We start from the raw sequence: 24,315 nt of genomic DNA on the forward strand, positions 1-24,315 counted from the left end.
TTATCCTGACGACCACCCCCCCCAGTGAAGTGAGTGAATGATTTATTTATTTATTTTGTATTTATTATTTTTTGTTTATTTATTTAATATTGTAATATAAATTATCACCTATTTTTTATTCATTTTAGATTTACCAAAAGGTTATTCTATAACAATAGTGATAACATTATCTTGCCAGCATCATTGGATGTTTTAACGTATTACCATCCTAGTGCACGAATATTTATTGATTATATTGTATTTACTAACGGAGTGGCGCTCACCATTTCTTCACCCCTTTTCTTTTCCTCCTTTAATGATAGGTGTTAGAAGGTCAGAGAGGCTGTTTGCACGTGATGTCATCTGACAGCCTCTTTTAATTTCACTTTGTTGTTGATGGTAATGAGCACACCTCTAGTCTAGTCTAGTCATAGTGGTCATTACTATTCAAGTCTGGCTACTCTCTTCACTCCTTGTGGTGTATAGCTTCATTTGCAAGTGGAAGAGCTGGTGTGTGTTGTCTCCTCTGGTGTTCCTGCTCTTTCTTTTACTTCCGGAGTTAGGTGTCTCATTCCTTTGTATTTGTTTTGTGTTGTTTCCCCTGCCTTCTGGTATCTGGTCTGAGTCTGGTATCTGGTCTGCTTAAGGAACGGGTCGTCTTTGGGCCCTATCACTACCTCAGGCCATTACAGGGTAGCCAGGCTTTAGGTTCCAGTGAATGAACGGTCCTAGCACTAAGGCAGTGATGGCGAACCTATGGCACGGGTGCCAGAGGCGGCACTCAGAGCCCTCTATGTGGGTACCCACGCCCTGGAAAAAGTCTATGGCATAGCAGTATGCTTTAGACTTTTCCTGCAATTCATCATCCCCAGGACACACTATGAACAGCACAGGCAGCGCATTAAATGTAGGCTATTAATCTATTATAGATAAATGATAAAGGACATGAAAGGTATATTATATTGGTATTCAGGTTAAATTTCCGTGTTGGCACTTTGCAATTAATAACTGGGTATTTGGTTGCAGTTTTGGGCACTCCGTCTCTAAAAGGTTCACCATTACTGCACTAAGGTCTGTTCATTCGGGCTAGGGTTAGGATTCATTAGGTAGTGACCCCAAGCTTCTAGGCCAGATACCTCCCCCCTCTTGTGTATGGTATGATGTTCCCTCCCAGAAGTCGTCGTGACAGTAATATGTCAGATTTGCAAAAATCGGCTTGGGATTTAAGGAAAAGTGGCTCGGTACTGAAGGGGTTAAGGAATACTACTATAATTTTTTTTATGCCTATAAAAGCCTCAATTGTAGTAAAACCTGAGGTGGAGGGAAATTTTAATCCTTTAAGGAGTATTTGAAATCATGTTTACCTTTTTTAATTTCTCCCATATCACGACCTAACACCGCCACCCTGCCTGACAATCCCTACATTACAGTACCACACTGCCTGCCTATCCATAGCTAACACTAACTACCACACTGCCTGACAATCTGTACCTTGTACTGCCACACTGCCTGACAATCCTTACATTACAGTACCACACTGCCTGCCTATCCATAGCTAACACTAACTACCACACTGCCTGACAATCTGTACCTTGTACTGCCACACTGCCTGACAATCCTTTCCTCACACTACAGCACCGCCTCCCTATCTATACTTAACACTACTACACTGCCTGACGATCCCTTCCTTGTACTGCCACACTGCCTGACAATCCTTTCCTCACACTACAGCACCGCCTCCCTATCCATACTTACCACTACTACACTGCCTGACGATCCCTTCCTTGTACTGCCACACTGCCTGACAATCCTTTCCTCACACTACAGCACCGCCTCCCTATCCATACTTAACACTACTACACTGCCTGACAATCTGTACCTTGTACTGCCACACTGCCTGACAATCCTTACCTCACACTACAACACCGCCTCCCTATCTATACTTAACACTACTACACTGCCTGACGATCCCTTCCTTGTACTGCCACACTGCCTGACAATCCTTTCCTCACACTACAGCACCGCCTCCCTATCCATACTTAACACTACTACACTGCCTGATGATCCCTTCCTTGTACTGCCACACTGCCTGACAATTGCATGATTTTCCTATCTTGTGACGTAAAGTCATGATTTTATTAAAGACACGGAGGCGAGTATTGCTATCTCTTTCTTTACTAAAATCATATAGCAGCAAAGAATAAACACATCAATCAAAATGGAAACCATGGCAACTGACTCCTCCCCACTGTGCCAGTATAACAGTTCTAGCCTCTGTCGACTCCTCCTCTTTCTTTGATGGTGATAGTCCACTGGAAAACTGATCTCGATGACCAAACACTCCCTAGAAACAGAAGACCAACCAACTCTTCAACCGAAGAATACAACTGGAAACTCAAACGAAAGTAGCAGCTGGAAAGCGGTAAATTCATCCTATGAAAACAAAACAAGACAAAAGGTAGAAAAAACGCCCAAAATGAAGGTAACAATCATCAGTAACGCATTGCAGTGTATATATAGTAACATAACTGTCGGATGTAGACATAATATAAATTCACAATTATCAAGTCTCAAAACCCAGGGGGGGAAATAGGGCGGGGCAATACTCGCCTCCGTGTCTTTAATAAAATCATGACTTTACGTCACAAGATAGGAAAATCATGCAATTTTATTACATGACACGGAGGCTCCTATTGCGAGTTCAAAGCTGACTTACCACAGAAGAAAAAACATGAACTGGAGGCCGGAAATAGAATTCACGAAAGGTAGATACTCGTGACCAATCCGCCAATCTCATAATGTCCTCCAAAACTGGCGCCTGCCATAGTCATGGAGGTTGCCGAAGCCCCTCTAGTGGAATGTGCGGAGAAAATCGCCGTATTCACACCTGCCAAGGACATAACCCACTTCACCCAGCGGGCTAAAGTGATCGTTGAGACCGGTCCAAAAGGGCGCCGGTATGATAGAAAAAGCTGTGGACAATTAGGCGAACGAAGAGGGAGAGTACGTATCTCATATTCCCGGAGGCAGGCCACAGGGCAGAGGGCAGGAGAGTCCGGAAAACACGGATAAGAAACGGACCTGATATTAGTCTTGGTGCGTCGTGTGATGTTAAACACAACCCCATCAGGAGTGAAGGATCGAGCGTCGTAATCCAAAGCGCGGACGTCAGACACCCTCTTGCAGGAGATCAAGCAAAACAAGGAAACTAGCTTAGCAGAAAGCTGGCGAAGGGCAAGGTCCGTATTTGAAGGCCACGAGGAAAAAAGGGACAGCACAGAGGAAACATCCCACGTAGAGGAGAAACGAGGTCTGGGTGGACGGGAAAGACGGGAACCTCTAAGAAGATGGCAAACTAGAGGATGCTGACCCGCCGGGCACCCCCCAAACCCGTGGTGAAAAGCAGAAATGGCGGAGCGGTACAAGTTGATGGTACGGTATGCTTTACCATCCTCAAAAAGCGAAGTAAGAAATTGAAGTACATCGGTTACAGGGGCTGGAACGGGATCCAGGTGCCTAGCCTGGCACCAATCAGCCCAAGATCTCCAGGCTGACCGATAAGACCGTCTGGTCCCTGGAGCCCACGCCTCGTCCAATAGGCGTCTAGCTGAGTCCGAAATTCCAGCAACATTCCAGGGTTCCCTGAAATTCTGCACGCCAGAAGTTGGAGGGAGCCTTCGAGGATAAGAGGATGCCCGAGACCCGAAGGATCTAACAAGAGGTCCGGGAAGAGCGGAAGAAGTAGAGGGCATTGGATTAGACACTCCAGAAGTTGGGGAAACCACGACTGGGTGGTCCAAAACGGGACTATAAGAACGAGATCCGCTCCCTGAAGGCGGGTTAGAGTTAAGACTCGTGGGATCAGAGCAAACGGAGGGAAAGCGTAGGAAATGTGGCCGGTCCAATCTTGAAGAAATGCATCTACCGCCTCCGCGTCCGGATCCGGACGCCAGCTGTAAAACCGAGGGAGTTGGGAGTTCAGACGAGATGCAAAGAGGTCTAAACAGAAAGGACCCCAACGGGATGAAATGGACGAGAAGACTGTGGTGTCTAATCTCCAATCGCTGGAGTCTGACAGAAAACGAGAGCTCCAGTCTGCATGGGTATTGTGTAGGCCCGGTATATACTCTGCCGACACCGTGATCTCCCTGGCAAGGCAGAAAGTCCAGAAATCCCGCGCCAGGTGGGATAGGGTTGTAGAATGCGTGCCTCCCATGGCATTGACATACCTGACCGCAGAGATGATGTCCATCCGCAACCTGATGCAAGCCTTGGTCAGACTGCTCGCGAAACTGCGAATTGCAAAAGAGCCCACCAGCAGCTCTAAGGAGTTGATGTGAAGACCGGACTCCTCTACTGACCAACGACCTCCGGTAGTCACTCCGTTGCTGTAAGCTCCCCAGCCTAGAAGGCTGGCATCCGACTCTATCGTGATATCCGGACGGGGTCGAAAAATCGCCTTCCCGTTCCATACTTCCAGGTTGTGGACCCACCAAGTCAACTCGTCTCTGGTGTCCTCGTCCAAGGTGATCAGATCCGCGTATGATGCTCCCGATTGAAGGTGGGCAATTTTGAGCCTCTGCATGGCCCGATAATGTAGAGGAGCTGGGAACACTGCTTGGATGGACGAAGAGAGAAGGCCTATTATACGGGCCAGGTGGCGTAGGGAAACTTGTGGAAGAGAGAGGGAATGAAGGAGCTCCTTGCGGATGGCCCGCACTTTGGAAGGAGGGAGGCTGAGGGTCTCCGTGGATGAATTGATGGTGAAGCCCAAGAATTCTATGGACTGGGCCGGAGTCAGAGACGACTTCTCTAGATTGAAAAGAAACCCCAATCGAGATAACAGGTCCATGGAACCCTGCAGATGTGTAAGCAGGACGGAAGGGCACTGGGCCATGATGAGGATATCGTCCAGATAAATAATCAGACGAATCCCTTGACTGCGGAGACAGGAGATGACCGGCCGTAGAAGTTTGGTGAAGCACCAAGGGGCCGAAGAGAGTCCGAAGGGTAGACATGTGAACCTCCATACCTCCGAGCCCCAGAGAAAACGAAGGAGATCCCTGGAAGACTCGGCTACCGGCACTGTCAGGTAGGCATCTTTCAGGTCCAGTTTGACCATCCAATCTCCATGGAGCAGCAAATCCCTGAGAAGGTGTATGCCCTCCATCTTGAAGTACCGATACTGCACGAAAGCGTTTAGAGCCCGAAGGTTGATTACGGGACGCATCTGGCCTCCTTTTTTGGCCACCAGGAACATACTGCTTATGATTCCCTCTGTGGATACGGGAGCCCGCTCTATGGCACCCTTCTGACATAGCGCCGTCAGCTCCTGATGTAACAACTGGCGCGTTGAGGACGGGAGGACTACAGGATGTGGAGGAGGGATTTGGATCTGAGAGCAAATCAGTTCTATGTGGAATCCCCGTACAGTAGAAAGAACCCATGGGTCGGCAGTGATGGTTGACCAGACATGGGAAAAAAGACGGAGCCTGCCCCCTACCCAAGGGGTCAAAGAAGACGTTGGAAGTCGACTTACCGAAAGGGCGTCGGGTAGATGAACCTCTGGCTCCGCGGGAACGCCAAGAAGATCCTCAGGTGGGGAAGAAGGCGGGTGGCTGCCGGAACTCTTGTGTGTAGGAACGATAAGGGAAGGAGCCTCGACCCGAACCACGGGTCTGGTAGGAAGAACGGCCGGACAGGCGGCCCCTAGAGCTGCCGGCCCTGTGAGAGACCCTACCCTGGAAGACTCGTTTCATCGAGGTCTGGGCCTTGTCAAGGGCAGTGAAGGCTCCTACAAATCGGGACAGGTCCTTTATGAAGGAATCCCCGAACAGTAATCCCTGGGCCTCTTTACCTGCCTCTGTGAGGGCTAAATTAGAGAGTTTGGGTTCTATCTTGAAAAGAATCGCCTTTCGTCTCTCTATGGAGAGCGAAGTATTAACATTGCCCGTGATGCACACGGCACGCTGAACCCATCCCCGGAGCTCCTCCGGATCTACCAGTGAATTCTGGGTTCTGGCTGACTCAGCCAATTCAAAAATTTTTGTCAGTGGGCCCAATAGGTCTAAAAGCTTGTCCTGACAGGACTTTAAGGCCGACTCAAGACCCTTCTTTGGGTTCCAGCCCGATTTAGAGAGGAATTGACACATCTTCGGGTCAACTATAGGCGTCTCACAGACCTTGTTGGGAATAATAGGTCTGGGGCACTCAGCTTTCATTTTATTGCGCGCCTCCTTAGAAAGAGGTTGGCGCACTCGGGCTTCTAGGTACTTTGCCACATGTGAGGACGGGAGCCACTCTGCAGACCTAGGGTGATGTAATGCATCGGGGTCAAATAGGGGCTCACCCTCGGGATCTAAAATAGCTGAGGATTCCAAAGGAACCTCCATGGAAGCAGACCATGGCGTGATAGATCCTGAGGATGGACCTGGAAGGTCTGAATCCAAAAGATCTTCCTCCTCCAAGTCCTCAAATTCGATAGTGATACTGAGCCTCCTCATCTGAGTCGGGTTCAGACCCCGAAACGTAATCTGGTTGCGCTCTAGCGCATTTCTACTGCCTCGCCTTTTCTGCCTGGCGGGCATAGGCTCTTTTGCGTGAACGGGGCACGCCATCTTGGGTGGCTACAGTTCCACCAGTCTTAACGGTTCTGGAGGCAGGTAGTAAGGTCTCAGATGGATGGGACCTAGAAGGTTTGGAGGAGGAGGGGCCGGCCATAAGGGCCTCAGAAATTGAATTGGATATGGCTGTGGACATAGACCCCATAGCAGCCTGGATAGCTGCAGTCACTGAGCGCTGAATAGCCGAAGTCTGTGCCTCTACAGACATGGCACCTGGTTCCTGTGTATTAGAGGGCACCTCCAAAATTTCAGGGGAAGACTCACACCCACCCATGTTGTCTTTGGACATTGTAATAAAACAAGGCAGTATTAACTGAGCCTAATGTGGCTAATAATGATCAACAAAACCCCCAAAGCACAGAGAATATCGCACTAGTGAGGATATAGGGAGGCTCCGGCAGCTCACTGAGGAGAAACTGAGGAAATCTCGCGAAATACCGCGAGATCACGCCCGGCTCAGTGAGGAGAGAGCGGGAGGCGCGCGAACCGCCGGAGACCTGGTGAGGTAAAATGGCGGCCGAAATCTCGCGAGATCTCGGCCGCCCAGAAGGGAGAAGAAAACGGAGCGGAGCAGAGGGGGCGGTGAGTGGCGGAAGCCCGATAAAGCAGCGAAATGGCCGCACGGGGGGGCGGGGGTCAAAACAAGCGGCGCTAGAAGAGGGTAACCGAAAACCTAAATAAGGAAAAAATGCCTAGGGAGAATAAAACAAATAAGGGCCACAAAAGAAAAGAGTGGGGAGGAATGAAACACCTCACACCCTGAAGAAAAGACTACAAGAAAAGCATATAATATATAATATATCACAATAACCTAATACAATATATAATAAAGCTCAGCCCTTAGAATTGAGACCACTGTACTTATCTGTGAGAAGAGCAGCAAAGAAAGAGGAGGAGTCGACAGAGGCTAGAACTGTTATACTGGCACAGTGGGGAGGAGTCAGTTGCCATGGTTTCCATTTTGATTGATGTGTTTATTCTTTGCTGCTATATGATTTTAGTAAAGAAAGAGATAGCAATAGGAGCCTCCGTGTCATGTAATAAAATCCTTACCTCACAATACAACACCGCCTCCCTATCCATACTTAACACTACTACACTGCCTGATGATCCCTTCCTTGTACTGCCACACTGCCTGACAACCTTTACCTCACACTACAATACCGCCTCCCTATCTATACTTAACACTACTACACTGCCTGACGATCCCTTCCTTGTACTGCCACACTGCCTGACAATCCTTACCTCACACTACAACACCGCCTCCCTATCTATACTTAACACTACTACACTGCCTGACGATCCCTTCCTTGTACTGCCACACTGCCTGACAACCTTTACCTCACACTACAATACCGCCTCCCTATCTATACTTAACACTACTACACTGCCTGACGATCCCTTCCTTGTACTGCCACACTGCCTGACAATCCTTACCTCACACTACCACATTGCCTGCCTATCCATAGCTAACACTGCCACCTGACAATCCCTACTTCACACTACCACTCTGCCTGCCTATCCCTACCTCACACTGCCTGCCTATCCCTACCTCACACTGCCTGCCTATCCATAGCCAACACTACCACACTGCCTGACAATCCCTACTTCACACTACCACTCTGCCTGCCTATCCCTACCTCACACTGCCTGCCTATCCATAGCCAACACTACCACACTGCCTGACAATCCCTACTTCACACTACCACTCTGCCTGATCATCCCTACCTAACACTACCGCACTGCCTGTTCATCCCTACCTAACACTACCGCACTGCCTGACGATCCCTACCTAACACTACCGCACTGCCTGTTCATCCCTACCTAACACTACCGCACTGCCTGCCGATCCCTACCTAACACTACCACACTTCCTGCCTATCCCTACCTAACACTACCGCACTGCCTGACGATCCCTACCTAACACTACCGCACTGCCTGACGATCCCTACCTAACACTACCGCACTGCCTGACGATCCCTACCTAACACTACCACACTTCCTGCCTATCCTTACCTAACACTACCGCACTGCCTGACGATCCCTACCTAACACTACCGCACTGCCTGACGATCCCATCCTCACACTACCACATTGCCTGCCTATCCATAGCTAACACTGCCACCTGACAATCCCTACTTCACACTACCACTCTGCCTGCCTATCCCTACCTCACACTGCCTGACTATCCCTACCTCACACTGCCTGCCTATCCCTACCTCACACTGCCTGCCTATCCATAGCCAACGCTACCACACTGCCTGACAATCCCTACTTCACACTACCACTCTGCCTGCCTATCCCTACCTCACACTGCCTGACTATCCCTACCTCACACTGCCTGCCTATCCATAGCCAACACTACCACACTGCCTGACAATCCCTACTTCACACTACCACTCTGCCTGCCTATCCCTACCTCACACTGCCTGCCTATCCATAGCCAACACTACCGCACTGACTGATGATCCCTACCTTATACTGTCACACTGCCTTACAATCCCTACCTCACACTACCACACTGCCTGACAATCCCTACCTCACACTACCACACTGCTTGACAATCCCTACTTCACACTACCACTCTGCCTGCCTTATCCCTACCTCACACTGCCTGCCTATCCATAGCCAACACTACCGCACTGACTGATGATACCTACCTTATACTGTCACACTGCCTTACAATCCCTACCTCACACTACCACACTGCCTGACAATCCCTACTTCACACTACCACTCTGCCTGCCTATCCCTACCTCACACTGCCTGCCTATCCATAGCCAACACTACCGCACTGACTGATGATACCTACCTTATACTGTCACACTGCCTTACAATCTCTACCTCACACTACCACACTGCCTGCCTATCCATAGCTAACACTACCACACTGCCACCTGACAATCCCTACCTCACAATACCACTCTGCCTGCCTATCCATAGCCAACACTACCACACTGCCTGCTTTTCCCTGCCTTAGGGCTGTATAACAGCAACTGATTATCTGACCAATATCTGTCTAGTTAGACCAATAGTTGGTGTGTATTACAAAAGATCTGTGTGTCTAAAAGGCCATCTGATCAATGATTGGTCATAAAATCTGTCATATAATCTGTTGGTGTAATACAGGCCTTACACTACCACACTGATTGCCTATACCTACCTCACACTACCACACTGCCTCCCTATCCATGCTTAACACTACCGCACTGCCCAACGATCTCTACCTAACAATACTACTCTGCCTATCCCTAACAGTACCACACTGCCTGTTCATCCCTACCTAACACTACCGCACTGCCTGTTCATCCCTACCTAACACTACCGCACTGCCTGACGATCCCTACCTAACACTACCGCACTGCCTGTTCATCCCTACCTAACACTACCGCACTGCCTGCCGATCCCTACCTAGCACTACCGCACTGCCTGCCGATCCCTACCCAACACTACCGCACTGCCTGCCTATCCCTACCTAACACTACCACACTTCCTGCCTATCCTTACCTAACACTACCACACTTCCTGCCTATCCCTACCTAACACTACCACACTTCCTGCCTATCCTTACCTAAAACTACCGCACTGCCTGACGATCCCTACCTAACACTACCGCACTGCCTGACGATCCCTACCTAACACTACCACACTGCATGACGATCCCTACCTAACACTACCGCACTGCCTGCCGATCCCTACCTAACACTACCACACTTCCTGCCTATCCTTACCTAAAACTACCGCACTGCCTGACGATCCCTACCTAACACTACCGCACTGCCTGACGATCCCTACCTAACACTACCACACTGCATGACGATCCCTACCTAACACTACCACACTTCCTGCCTATCCTTACCTAACACTACCGCACTGCCTGCCGATCCCTACCTAACACTACCGCACTGCCTGCCGATCCCTACCTAACACTACCACACTTCCTGCCTATCCCTACCTAACACTACCACACTTCCTGCCTATCCTTACCTAACACTACCACACTTCCTGCCTATCCCTACCTAACACTACCACACTTCCTGCCTATCCTTACCTAAAACTACCGCACTGCCTGACGATCCCTACCTAACACTACCGCACTGCCTGACGATCCCTACCTAAAACTACCGCACTGCCTGACGATCCCTACCTAACACTACCGCACTGCCTGTTTGACCCTGAGATATCTCTGTACATCACACCCTCCAACCTGCAGGTATGGTGCTCAATGCTCACTGTTGTACATTGTCCACGGCCTCTCGCCATCTCCTTCGTCCTTTTCCATCAGAGCTTTCAGATTTAATTTTTATTTTATTTTTTGCTGTTTCAGATCACAAGATGTCACCGATCTCCTGACTGAGGATCTACTGCCTGTAAGTGCCATCATTGTTATATACAGGATGACGAGTGTTATGTACTGTGTAAGATGATGGGTGTTATATACAGAACGATGAGTATTATATATAGGGTGATGTTTTATACAGTATAATAATGCGATATACAGGGTGATGACACGGTTGAGTCATTTTATTCTAACCACCATTAACCGCCGTGTGCAGCACAGACAGCAACTAGACCGGGTGGGAGTAACACAGTAAGGTCATGGTAGGTGGTCACAGGTATTAGGAGCGATGATCACTGCAGTGCATCCCACAGCTGCTGGGAGGGGTGTGTGGGGGAGGATCCACAGAGCGAATAGGACCATCCAGGTGGTCCCACAGCTGCTGGGAGGGGTGTGTGGGGGAGGATCCACAGAGCGAATAGGACCATCCAGGTGGTCCCACAGCTGCTGGGAGGGGTGTGTGGGGGAGGATCCACAGAGCGAATAGGACCATCCAGGTGGTCCCACAGCTGCTGGGAGGGGTGTGTGGGGGAGGATCCACAGAGCGAATAGGACCATCCAGGTGGTCCCACAGCTGCTGGGAGGGGTGTGTGGGGGAGGATCCACAGAGCGAATAGGGCCATCCAGGTGGTCCCACAGCTGCTGGGAGGGGTGTGTGGGGGAGGATCCACAGAGCGAATAGGGCCATCCAGGTGGTCCCACAGCTGCTGGGAGGGGTGTGTGGGGGTGGATCCACAGAGCGAATAGGGCCATCCAGGTGGTCCCACAGCTGCTGGGAGGGGTGTGTGGGGGAGGATCCACAGAGCGAATAGGACCATCCAGGTGGTCCCACAGCTGCTGGGAGGGGTGTGTGGGGGTGGATCCACAGAGCGAATAGGGCCATCCAGGTGGTCCCACAGCTGCTGGGAGGGGTGTGTGGGGGAGGATCCACAGAGCGAATAGGACCATCCAGGTGGTCCCACAGCTGCTGGGAGGATGTGTGGGGGAGGATCCACAGAGCGAATAGGGCCATCCAGGTAGTCCCACAGCTGCTGGGAGGGGTGTGTGGGGGAGGATCCACAGAGCAAATAGGACCATCCAGGTAGTCCCACAGCTGCTGGGAGGGGTGTGTGGGGGAGGATCCACAGAGCGAATAGGGCCATCCAGGTAGTCCCACGGCTGCTGGGAGGATGTGTGGGGGAGGATCCACAGAGCAAATAGGACCATCCAGGTAGTCCCACAGCTGCTGGGAGGGGTGTGTGGGGGAGGATCCACAGAGCGAATAGGGCCATCCAGGTGGTCCCACAGCTGCTGGGAGGGGTGTGTGGGGGAGGATCCACAGAGCGAATAGGGCCATCCAGGTAGTCCCACGGCTGCTGGGAGGATGTGTGGGGGAGGATCCACAGAGCGAATAGGACCATCCAGGTAGTCCCACGGCTGCTGGGAGGATGTGTGGGGGAGGATCCACAGAGCGAATAGGACCATCCAGGTAGTCCCACGGCTGCTGGGAGGGTGTGTGGGGGAGGATCCACAGAGCGAATAGGGCCATCCAGGTAGTCCCACAGCTTCGGGGAGGATCGACAGAGAGTAAACCACAGTCCAGGTGGTCCCACAGCTGCTGGGAGGATGTGTGGGGGAGGACTCACAGAGCGAATAGGGCCATCCAGGTAGTCCCACAGCTGCTGGGAGGGGTGTGTGGGGGAGGATCCACAGAGCGAATAGGACCATCCAGGTGGTCCCACAGCTGCTGGGAGGGGTGTGTGGGGGTGGATCCACAGAGCGAATAGGGCCATCCAGGTGGTCCCACAGCTGCTGGGAGGGGTGTGTGGGGGAGGATCCACAGAGCGAATAGGACCATCCAGGTGGTCCCACAGCTGCTGGGAGGATGTGTGGGGGAGGATCCACAGAGCGAATAGGGCCATCCAGGTGGTCCCACAGCTGCTGGGAGGGGTGTGTGGGGGAGGATCCACAGAGCGAATAGGGCCATCCAGGTGGTCCCACAGCTGCTGGGAGGATGTGTGGGGGAGGATCCACAGAGCGAATAGGGCCATCCAGGTAGTCCCACAGCTGCTGGGAGGATGTGTGGGGGAGGATCCACAGAGCGAATAGGGCCATCCAGGTGGTCCCACAGCTGCTGGGAGGGTGTGTGGGGGAGGATCCACAGAGCGAATAGGGCCATCCAGGTGGTCCCACAGCTGCTGGGAGGGGTGTGTGGGGGTGGATCCACAGAGCGAATAGGACCATCCAGGTAGTCCCACGGCTGCTGGGAGGATGTGTGGGGGAGGATCCACAGAGCGAATAGGGCCATCCAGGTGGTCCCACAGCTGCTGGGAGGGGTGTGTGGGGGAGGATCCACAGAGCGAATAGGGCCATCCAGGTGGTCCCACAGCTGCTGGGAGGGGTGTGTGGGGGAGGATCCACAGAGCGAATAGGGCCATCCAGGTGGTCCCACAGCTGCTGGGAGGGGTGTGTGGGGGAGGATCCACAGAGCGAATAGGACCATCCAGGTAGTCCCACAGCTGCTGGGAGGGGTGTGTGGGGGAGGATCCACAGAGCGAATAGGGCCATCCAGGTGGTCCCACAGCTGCTGGGAGGGGTGTGTGGGGGAGGATCCACAGAGCGAATAGGACCATCCAGGTGGTCCCACAGCTGCTGGGAGGATGTGTGGGGGAGGATCCACAGAGCGAATAGGACCATCCAGGTAGTCCCACAGCTGCTGGGAGGGGTGTGTGGGGGAGGATCCACAGAGCGAATAGGGCCATCCAGGTAGTCCCACGGCTGCTGGGAGGATGTGTGGGGGAGGATCCACAGAGCGAATAGGACCATCCAGGTAGTCCCACGGCTGCTGGGAGGGTGTGTGGGGGGAGGATCCACAGAGCGAATAGGGCCATCCAGGTAGTCCCACAGCTTCGGGGAGGATCGACAGAGAGTAAACCACAGTCCAGGTGGTCCCACAGCTGCTGGGAGGATGTGTGGGGGAGGATCCACAGAGCGAATAGGGCCATCCAGGTAGTCCCACAGCTGCTGGGAGGGGTGTGTGGGGGAGGATCCACAGAGCGAATAGGACCATCCAGGTAGTCCCACGGCTGCTGGGAGGATGTGTGGGGGAGGATCCACAGAGCGAATAGGACCATCCAGGTAGTCCCACGGCTGCTGGGAGGATCTACAGAGCGAATACGACCATCCAGGTAGTCCTACGGCTGCTGGGAGGATCTACAGAGCGAATACGACCGTCCAGGTAGTCCCACAGCTGCTGGGAGGGTGCGTGGGGGAGGATCCACAGAGCGAATATGATCAGGTGGTCCCACACCTGCTGGGAGGGCGTGTGGGGTAGGACCCACAGAGCAAATACGACCATCTAGTTGGTCCCACAGCTGCTGGGAGGGTGTGTGGGGTAGGACCCACAGAGCAAATACGACCATCTAGGTGGTCCCACAGCTGCTGGGAGGGCGTGTGGGGTAGGACCCACAGAGCAAATACCACAGATTTTGGTATTCGTTCTGTGGATCTTCCCACACACCCTCCCAGCAGCTTTGGGACCACCTGGACGATCGTATTCGCTCTGTGGGTCCTACCCAACACACCCTCCCAGCAACTGTGGGAGGAAAAAAAATAAAAAATGAAAATAGGCCTGTTGTTTAACCCTTTCGCTACCAGCCGCTTACATGTACGGTGCTGGAGCTATAGGCTAACATGGCGCCCACTTGCATGTGCAGCGGGCATCATGGCTGGCAAGCCTCTGCTGTTTCAAACAGAAGAGACCTGCCGCTATATAATAATGCCGATCACGTTAATGAAAAGGCTTTAGATACCGTGATCAAGTGGGATCACGGCATCTAAAGTGTCAAAAATCCAGAAGCTCACGCTTCCAGGCATCCTACCGGCGTCCCCTGTGGCCAATGAGAATGTCGGTAATTGCTTTGAATGCTTGCTGATGAGACCCAGGGCATTCATGCTGCAATTTTTATTTTAGCCACCAGATGGCAGACCAACATAAGGAATAAGCAATTGACAGTAATAAACTAATTTTAAAAATACATGATCGTTCAAAATGAAAAAAAAAATAATAATGATTTTATAGGCTCATATTTGAGCTTCAAAATCCTTACAAAAAAATATGTATAAAAGTTTAAATCACCCCCCCTTTTCGTGTAATAAAAAAGTAAATACCTAAATAACAAAAAAAAATATAAGCATCATTGGTATCACCACGACCGAAAACGCCCGTACTATTAAAATATAAAAATATCTTTCCAGTACGGCTGATGGCCTAACAGAAAAGGTTTAAAATGGCCAATTTACAACTTTTTTCATTGCTTCTCTTACCCAAAAAAGTTTAATCAAGAAGTCATACACACTCTAAAATGGTATCAATAAAAACTACAGATTGTCCTGCAAGAAATGAGCCTGCACACAGCTCAGTAGATATAACTATCAAACAATTATGGGGGTCAGAATAAGGTGATGTAAAAAAAATTTTTTTTCAAAGTATAAAAGTGTAAAAATAAATGTAGACACAAAAAAACCCCTATACAAATGGGGTATCGTTGTAATCGTACTGACACAGAGAATTAAGGACATGGGTTAAAACAAAACCCGTAAAACGGTAGAGGAAGTGTTTTTTTCCCCAATTCCAGCCCATTTGGAATTTTGTTACCGCTTCCCACTACATTGTATGCCATGATTAATGGTGGCACTAGAACACACAACTTGTCCCGCAAAAAATAAGCCCTTATACAGTTATGTGAATGGAAATATAAAAAAAGTTATGGTTCAAGGAAGATAGGGAAGAAAAATGAAAACGAAAAAAAAAAAACTCCAGTAGTGAAAGGGTTAAGGGGTTAATTGGGGGAAAACCACCTTGGTAATAGAAGTGCCCCAAAGACCCAATTTAAAAGGTGGGAGAAACGTCCAAAAGGTCGACCATCACTGCAGCCTCCTCCAATGTGGGCCTCATGTCTGGAGGAGACCAGGTGCCCCTCATCTCCTGCCCAATGCCATCCCTACAGTGAAGCATGGTGGTGGCAGCATCATGTCTGGAGGAGACCAGGTGCCGCTCATCTCTTGCCCAATACCATTCCTACAGTGAAGCATGGTGGTGGCAGCATCATGTCTGGAGGAGACCAGGCGCCGCTCATCACCTGCCCAATACCATCCCTACAGTGAAGCATGGTGGTGGCAGCATCATGTCTGGAGGAGACCAGGCGCCGCTCATCACCTGCCCAATACCATCCCTACAGTGAAGCATGGTGGTGGCAGCATCATGTCTGGAGGAGACCAGGTGCCGCTCATCTCTTTCCCAATACCATCCCTACAGTGAAGCATGGTGGTGGCAGCATCATGTCTGGAGGAGACCAGGCGCCGCTCATCACCTGCCCAATACCCTCCCTACAGTGAAGCATGGGGGTGGCAGCATCATGTCTGGAGGAGACCAGGTGCCGCTCATCTCCTGCCCAATACCATCCCTACAGTGAAGCATGGTGGTGGCAGCATCATGTCTGGAGGAGACCAGGCGCCGCTCATCATCTGCCCAATACCATCCCTACAGTGAAGCATGGTGGTGGCAGCATCATGTCTGGAGGAGACCAGGCGCCGCTCATCACCTGCCCAATACCATCCCTACAGTGAAGCATGAGGGTGGCAGCATCATGTCTGGAGGAGACCAGGCGCCGCTCATCACCTGCCCAATACCATCCCTACAGTGAAGCATGAGGGTGGCAGCATCATGTCTGGAGGAGACCAGGCGCCGCTCATCACCTGCCCAATACCATCCCTACAGTGAAGCATGGTGGTGGCAGCATCATGTCTGGAGGAGACCAGGCGCCGCTCATCACCTGCCCAATACCATCCCTACAGTGAAGCATGAGGGTGGCAGCATCATGTCTGGAGGAGACCAGGCGCCGCTCATCACCTTCCCAATACCATCCCTACAGTGAAGCATGGTGGTGGCAGCATCATGTCTGGAGGAGACCAGGTGCCGCTCATCTCTTGCCCAATACCATCCCTACAGTGAAGCATGGTGGTGGCAGCATCATGTCTGGAGGAGACCAGGCGCCACTCATCACCTGCCCAATACCATCCCTACAGTGAAGCATGGTGGTGGCAGCATCATGTCTGGAGGAGACCAGGTGCCGCTCATCTCTTGCCCAATACCATCCCTACAGTGAAGCATGGTGGTGGCAGCATCATGTCTGGAGGAGACCAGGCGCCGCTCATCACCTGCCCAATACCCTCCCTACAGTGAAGCATGGGGGTGGCAGCATCATGTCTGGAGGAGACCAGGTGCCGCTCATCTCCTGCCCAATACCATCCCTACAGTGAAGCATGGTGGTGGCAGCATCATGTCTGGAGGAGACCAGGTGCCGCTCATCTCTTGCCCAATACCATCCCTACAGTGAAGCATGGTGGTGGCAGCATCATGTCTGGAGGAGACCAGGCTCCGCTCATCACCTGCCCAATACCATCCCTACAGTGAAGCATGGTGGTGGCAGCATCATGTCTGGAGGAGACCAGGCGCCGCTCATCACCTTCCCAATACCATCCCTACAGTGAAGCATGAGGGTGGCAGCATCATGTCTGGAGGAGACCAGGCGCCGCTCATCACCTGCCCAATACCATCCCTACAGTGAAGCATGGTGGTGGCAGCATCATGTGTGGAGGAGACCAGGCGCCACTCATCACCTGCCCAATACCATCCCTACAGTGAAGCATGGTGGCAGCAGCATCATGTCTGGAGGAGACCAGGCGCCGCTCATCACTTGCCTAATACCATCCCTACAGTGAAGCATGGTAGTGGTAGCATTATGTCTGGAGGAGACCAGGCGCCGCTCATCACCTGCCCAATACCATCCCTACAGTGAAGCATGGTGGTGGCAGCATCATGTGTGGAGGAGACCAGGCGCCACTCATCACCTGCCCAATACCATCCCTACAGTGAAGCATGGTAGTGGCAGCATCATGTCTGGAGGAGACCAGGCACCGCTCATCACCTGCCCAATACCATCCCTACAGTGAAGCATGGTGGTGGCAGCATCATGTCTGGAGGAGACCAGGCGCCGCTCATCACCTGCCCAATACCATCCCTACAGTGAAGCATGGTGGGGGCAGCATCATGTCTGGAGGAGACCAGGCACCGCTCATCACCTGCCCAATACCATCCCTACAGTGAAGCATGGTGGGGGCAGCATCATGTCTGGAGGAAACCAGGCGCCGCTCATCAACTGCCTAATTCCATCCCTACAGTGAAGCATGGTGGTGGCAGCATCATGTGTGGAGCAGACCAGGCGCCACTCATCACCTGCCCAATACCATCCCTACAGTGAAGCATGGTGGTGGCAGCATCATGTCTGGAGCAGACCAGGCACCGCTCATCAACTGCCTAATTCCATCCCTACAGTGAAGCATGGTGGTGGCAGCATCATGTCTGGAGGAGACCAGGCACCGCTCATCACCTGCCCAATACCATCCCTACAGTGAAGCATGGTGGTGGCAGCATCATGTCTGGAGGAGACCAGGCGCCGCTCATCAACTGCCCAATACCATCCCTACAGTGAAGCATGGTGGGGGCAGCATCATGTCTGGAGGAGACCAGGCGCCGCTCATCACCTGCCCAATACCATCCCTACAGTGAAGCATGGTGGTGGCAGCATCATGTCTGGAGGAGACCAGGCACCGCTCATCACCTGCCCAATACCATCCCTACAGTGAAGCATGGTAGTGGCAGCATCATGTCTGGAGGAGACCAGGCACCGCTCATCAACTGCCTAATTCCATCCCTACAGTGAAGCATGGTGGGGGCAGCATCATGTCTGGAGGAGACCAGGCGCCGCTCATCAACTGCCCAATACCATCCCTACAGTGAAGCATGGTGGGGGCAGCATCATGTCTGGAGGAGACCAGGCGCCGCTCATCACCTGCCCAATACCATCCCTACAGTGAAGCATGGTGGTGGCAGCATCATGTCTGGAGGAAACCAGGCGCCGCTCATCACCTGCCTAATACCAACCCTCCAGTGAAGCATGGTGGTGGCAGCATCATGTCTGGAGGAAACCAGGCACCGCTAATCAACTGCCCAGTTCCATCCCTACATTGAAGCATGGTGGTGACAGCATCATGTCTGGAGGAGACCAGGCGCCGCTCATCACCTGCCCAATACCATCCCTACAGTGAAGCATGGTGGTGGCAGCATCGTGTCTGGAGGAGACCAGGCACCGCTCATCACCTGCCCAATACTATCCCTACAGTGAAGCATGGTGGGGGCAGCATCATGTCTGGAGGAGACCAGGCGCCGCTCATCACCTGCCCAATACCATCCCTACAGTGAAGCATGGTGGTGACAGCATCATGTCTGGAGGAGACCAGGCGCCGCTCATCACCTGCCCAATACCATCCCTACAGTGAAGCATGGTAGTGGCAGCATCATGTCTGGAGGAGACCAGGCGCCGCTCATCACCCGCCCAATACCATCCCTACAGTGAAGCATGGTAGTGGCAGCATCATGTCTGGAGGAGACCAGGCGCCGCTCATCATCTGCCCAATACCCTCCCTACAGTGAAGCATGGTGGGGGCAGCATCATGTCTGGAGGAGACCAGGCGCCGCTCATCACCTGCCCAATTCCATCCCTACAGTAAAGCATGGTGGTTACAGCATCATGTCTGGAGGAGACCAGGCGCCGCTCATCAACTGCCCAATTCCATCCCTACAGTGAAGCATGGTGCTGGCAGCATCATGTCTGGAGGAGACCAGGCGCCGCTCATCAACTGCCCAATACCCTCCCTACAGTGAAGCATGGTGGTGGCAGCATCATGTCTGGAGGAGACCAGGCGCCGCTCATCAACTGCCCAATACCCTCCCTACAGTGAAGCATGGTGGTGGCAGCATCATGTCTGGAGGAGACCAGGCACCGCTCATCAACTGCCTAATTCCATCCCTACAGTAAAGCATGGTGGTTACAGCATCATGTCTGGAGGAGACCAGGCGCCGCTCATCTCCTGCCCAATACCATCCCTACAGTGAAGCATGGTGGCAGCAGCATCATGTCTGGAGGAGACCAGGCGCCACTCATCACTGTCATGCCTTTTCAGAAGTGTAACAAATTATATTCACTTATTTTAGTCAGGATAGATATTCATTGCCTTTAAGAGCAATGTTGGTTTATAGTCACTATTTTGTATGAATCTTAATGTAGGCCAAAGTAGTTCCATGGGAAGATTTTTGTGTTGTTCAAAGGAACTTATGTTATTGTAGCAATTAATTATATATCTAGGCAGTTGAAATATGCATCACACAGAAGTAAAGGATTCACTATCTTTGTTATCTGAATATAAATTCCACAGTGTGAGAATTGTCTAGATGTTCTTCAAAAATATGTATGCATGTATCAAAGTTGGTCTCCTAGCTCTGAGATAAGGACCCCATGGACGCAGCAAGTGCTAATTACATCCATAGTTTGGTATTTGCTAATGAGCAGAAAGTCTGTGATGTCTATGGACACCTATGATCAACCTTAGTTTTGTTTAAAAATCAATAAGATATATGTATTGTGTTATATTGTTACGTCCTTTTAAGGACAGTTATGTATCTGTTATCATATATGTTTTAGGGACGTATATATTCCTATAATGTATTCAAAACAGCTTAAGTATGGGCTTTGTTAATGAGTATCTGTGAAGATGTGGTACCGTTGGTGTAACAGGGGAGGCACGGATATCTCTGAGAAAACAAAGTTTATTCATATTTTTATCAGTCTTATAAGTCAACAATGTGGGAAACATTCAAAAGGCGTCTAAGAGTCTGTCTCTAATTGGTAAGAAGTGTTTACATGTATCAGTTAGTTTTAAAATACCAGGTGTGTATAGTGAAAATATAGTCAGATTTACAAAACTCTTTGGGGCATGAAGCGTGTGACTTATACAACAGTGCCACCTAGGTATGAGTAGGTAACACTACACCAGTAGCAAAAGTGCATTCTGGGTAGTGTTATGACGTCGCACCCTTTATCAATGTACACGCCCATCCAATAGTGATTGGAAAGTTCCAAACTAGAGGGGTGTGTTCATCTGATAAGTTTTTGGTTAAGAAACCACATACGGGAAAAAAAAGGAGGAGAGAAAAAAAAGAACAAAGAAAGAAAGGGAGATTCCTGGAAAAACTCTGGATTATCGGAAAACTCTTGAGAGCAGACTTCCCCGAGACTCTTCACATCACTTGACCCTTGGGTAATGTATATTTTGTTTCATGTAGTATTGGTATAGATTAATTGGCTTGATACTTAGTCAAACCGAAACCGCGCTTATTGCAGACGGATAGTGTTAGTACCACATCAGTATCAGCAGATTCAGTGAAGATGAATATCACTGAATACAAGATCTGATATTGGTAACAAGAGAGCTTCTCTGTTGGGAATCTTTATATTCCCTAGTTTGATATCAAGCTGATAATTTATAAGTTTCATTGCAATACTACTTATACAATCTGAGATTGGTCATCGTTTTGGGCAGAGCAAGGGCTCGTATCTGTCATTTTCATTAGTGAGTTTCTGTGTATAATCAATTGATATATATATATATATATATATATATCTCATAATTTTAAGCAGCATTGCATTCTTATACTGGTTGAATAATAGATTGTGAGACACTGGCCTTGGTGTTAAACTTGTGTTCTGTTTTTGGTACTACAGTTTTCTTTTATCATTGTTTTTATATTCATTGTTATTGATTGTATTTTAAATTATTATATACTAAATCATTTATAGTTTTGCATAGACGCTTGTTCCCTGTTTTACTGATTGCACAAAATAATTAGGTTCTCGATCGAACTCTTGGAGGCGGATCAATATCATTCATATAATTTTTCTTTTGATCCGTTTTTTTTATTTTTATATAGAGCATTTGCTTTATATACCTGACATCAACTGCCCAATACTAACCCTGCAGTGAAGCATGGTGCTGGCTGCATGATGCTGGGGGGACAGGGAGATTGGTCAGGGTGAAGGGGAAGCTGAATGGAGCAAAATACTGAGGTATTCTTAATGAAGACCTGATCCAGAGATCTTTGCCTCAGACTGGGTTGAAGGTTCTGATCCAGAGCTCTGTGCCTCAGATTGGGCTGAAGGTTCACCTTCCTACAAGACAATGACCCTAAACCGACAGCCAGGACAACACAGTAGTGGCTGAGGACGACTCTGGGAATGTCCTTGAGGGGCCCAGCCAGAGCCTTGAACCCAATGGGCCATCACTGGAGATGCCTGAAAATGGCTGTTCACCAATGGCCCCCATCCAACCTGACAGAGGTGCAGAGGATCTGCAGAGAAGAATGGATGATAATCCCCAAATCCAGGAGTAAACCTTGTGACATCATCCCCAAGAAGAGTGGAGGCTGGAATCACTGCCAAACGGTCTGAAGTCTTATGTCCCAAGTAAAGACATAAAGTATCAGCCTGAAGAAACCGACCGAGAATCGGTAAAACCCATAGCTAAACTAAGACCCGATCACTTTATTTTAGTATAAAACTAGACATAAACAAAGTGTGGTTAAATCTTAGCGCCCTGGTAGTACTGCCATTTTTCCCCCTAAACTTACCTATATCCCGGGTAAAGGGGCCGAAGGCCTATGTCCCGGGTAAAGGGGCCGAAAGCCTATGTCCCGGGTAAAGGGGCCGAAGGCCTATGTCCCGGGTAAAGGGGCCGAAGGCCTATGCCCCGGGTAAAGGGGCCGAAGGCCTATGCCCCGGGTAAAGGGGCCGAAGGCCTATGCCCCGGGTAAAGGGGCCGAAGGCCTATGTCCCGGGTAAAGGGGCCGAAGGCCTATGTCCCGGGTAAAGGGGCCGAAGGCCTATGTCCCGGGTAAAGGGGCCGAAGGCCTATGTCCCGGGTAAAGGGGCCGAAGGCCTATGTCCCGGGTAAAGGGGCCGAAGGCCTATGTCCCGGGTAAAGGGGCCGAAGGCCTATGTCCCGGGTAAAGGGGCCGAAGGCCTATGTCCCGGGTAAAGGGGCCGAAGGCCTATGTCCCGGGTAAAGGGGCCGAAGGCCTATGTCCCGGGTAAAGGGGCCGAAGGCCTATGTCCCGGGTAAAGGGGCCGAAGGCCTATGTCCCGGGTAAAGGGGCCGAAGGCTTATGTGAATGCAAGTTTTTAGTTATTTTCTTTTCAACAAGTTAGTAAAGCCCTTCTGATGGGGGAACTTGTAGCACAAGGAGGAAACTGTAGGAAAGTGAGAGGGTGTGAGGACTTTCTGGATGCACTGTATGTACAGCATGATATAGACACTGCATGGGGGGGGGGCATTTTCACTTCTTTCCCTCGATCTGCATAGATTTCACTAATGGCTGTTGCACGTTTTCTTGCAGGCGGATCAGCAGGTGGACATTATGAAGCGAACAGCTCATCTTGTTGGAAAGCGTCTGGCAAATTGTATGCAAAGTCCAGCAAGCTCAGACATGGAGAAGAAACTGGTGAGAGAACATGGGGGCTCTGTACGGGGGCTGCTGGAGGAGAAATAACACTTCTATATGTGATGCCTCATGGAGACTTTGTCCTTGCAGAAGAAACTCGCCCTGATGTCTCTGTCTTTAGCTATGGCCGACTGTATGAAGGAAATAGACAGCGAGTCAAGTCTTAGGTGAGAGCACTCTGTTTGCGAGATGAGGGGGGGGGGCTGGAGATAAGATGAGTGACAGCTTCTTGGGTTCCCCTTTAGGAGGACGCTGGAGATGGGCTGCTGTGTGGAGGGTTCTCTGGCCCAGGCTCTGGCCGAGTATGAAATGAACATGGAAAGAGATGTGCTGCAGCCACTGAGCAAGTTAAGTGAGGTAATGAGAACCTGACATGAGAATGTTCTATGGTTTATAATGGGGTACTACGGCATGAAATTGTTCTAAAATAGGATACTACGGCATGGGATTATGGTATAATAGAATACTACGGCATGAGATTATGGTATAAAAGAATACTACGGCATGAAATTGTTCTATAATAGGATACTACGGCATGAGATTATGGTATAATAGAACACTATGGCATGAGATTATTAATATTATTATTAAAGCGCCATTCATTCCCTGGCGCTGTACATATTACAATATACTAAGCAGTGCATATACATAATACAGACAATTGCACTAAGCATGAACAAGACGAGTTACCAACTGATACAGAAGGAGAGAGGGCCCTGCCCGGGGAACTTACAATCTACATGGTATGGGAGAAGGACACAGTAGGAGAGGGTGAAGCTGGTCATGGTGGTATAGAGGCAGCAGGGTCATTGGTTGTAGGCTTGTCTGAAGAGGTGGGTTTTTAGGTTTCTTTTAAAGGATTCCACTGTAGGCAAGAGTCTGATATGTTGGGGTAGCGAGTTCCAGAGAATAGGGTATGCATGGGAGAAATCTTGGAGGCG

The 24,315-nt window shown here is 50.6% G+C and overlaps 1 protein-coding gene across 1 annotated transcript in view; it reads left to right on the top strand.

Annotated features, from left to right (window-relative positions):
• The window catches only part of LOC122922282 (SH3 domain-binding protein 1-like), a 134,941-nt gene that overhangs the window by 56,331 nt on the left and 54,295 nt on the right, over positions 1 to 24,315 (top strand). Inside the window, exons 2-5 of the mRNA XM_044272841.1 lie at positions 10,930 to 10,972; positions 23,270 to 23,374; positions 23,465 to 23,541; positions 23,620 to 23,731. Of these exons, the coding sequence (XP_044128776.1) occupies positions 10,930 to 10,972; positions 23,270 to 23,374; positions 23,465 to 23,541; positions 23,620 to 23,731 (337 nt within the window). The remainder of the gene's footprint in view (positions 1 to 10,929; positions 10,973 to 23,269; positions 23,375 to 23,464; positions 23,542 to 23,619; positions 23,732 to 24,315) is intronic.

The sequence above is a fragment of the Bufo gargarizans genome, unplaced genomic scaffold (assembly GCF_014858855.1).
Source record: "Bufo gargarizans isolate SCDJY-AF-19 unplaced genomic scaffold, ASM1485885v1 fragScaff_scaffold_10_pilon, whole genome shotgun sequence".
NCBI lineage: Eukaryota > Metazoa > Chordata > Amphibia > Anura > Bufonidae > Bufo > Bufo gargarizans.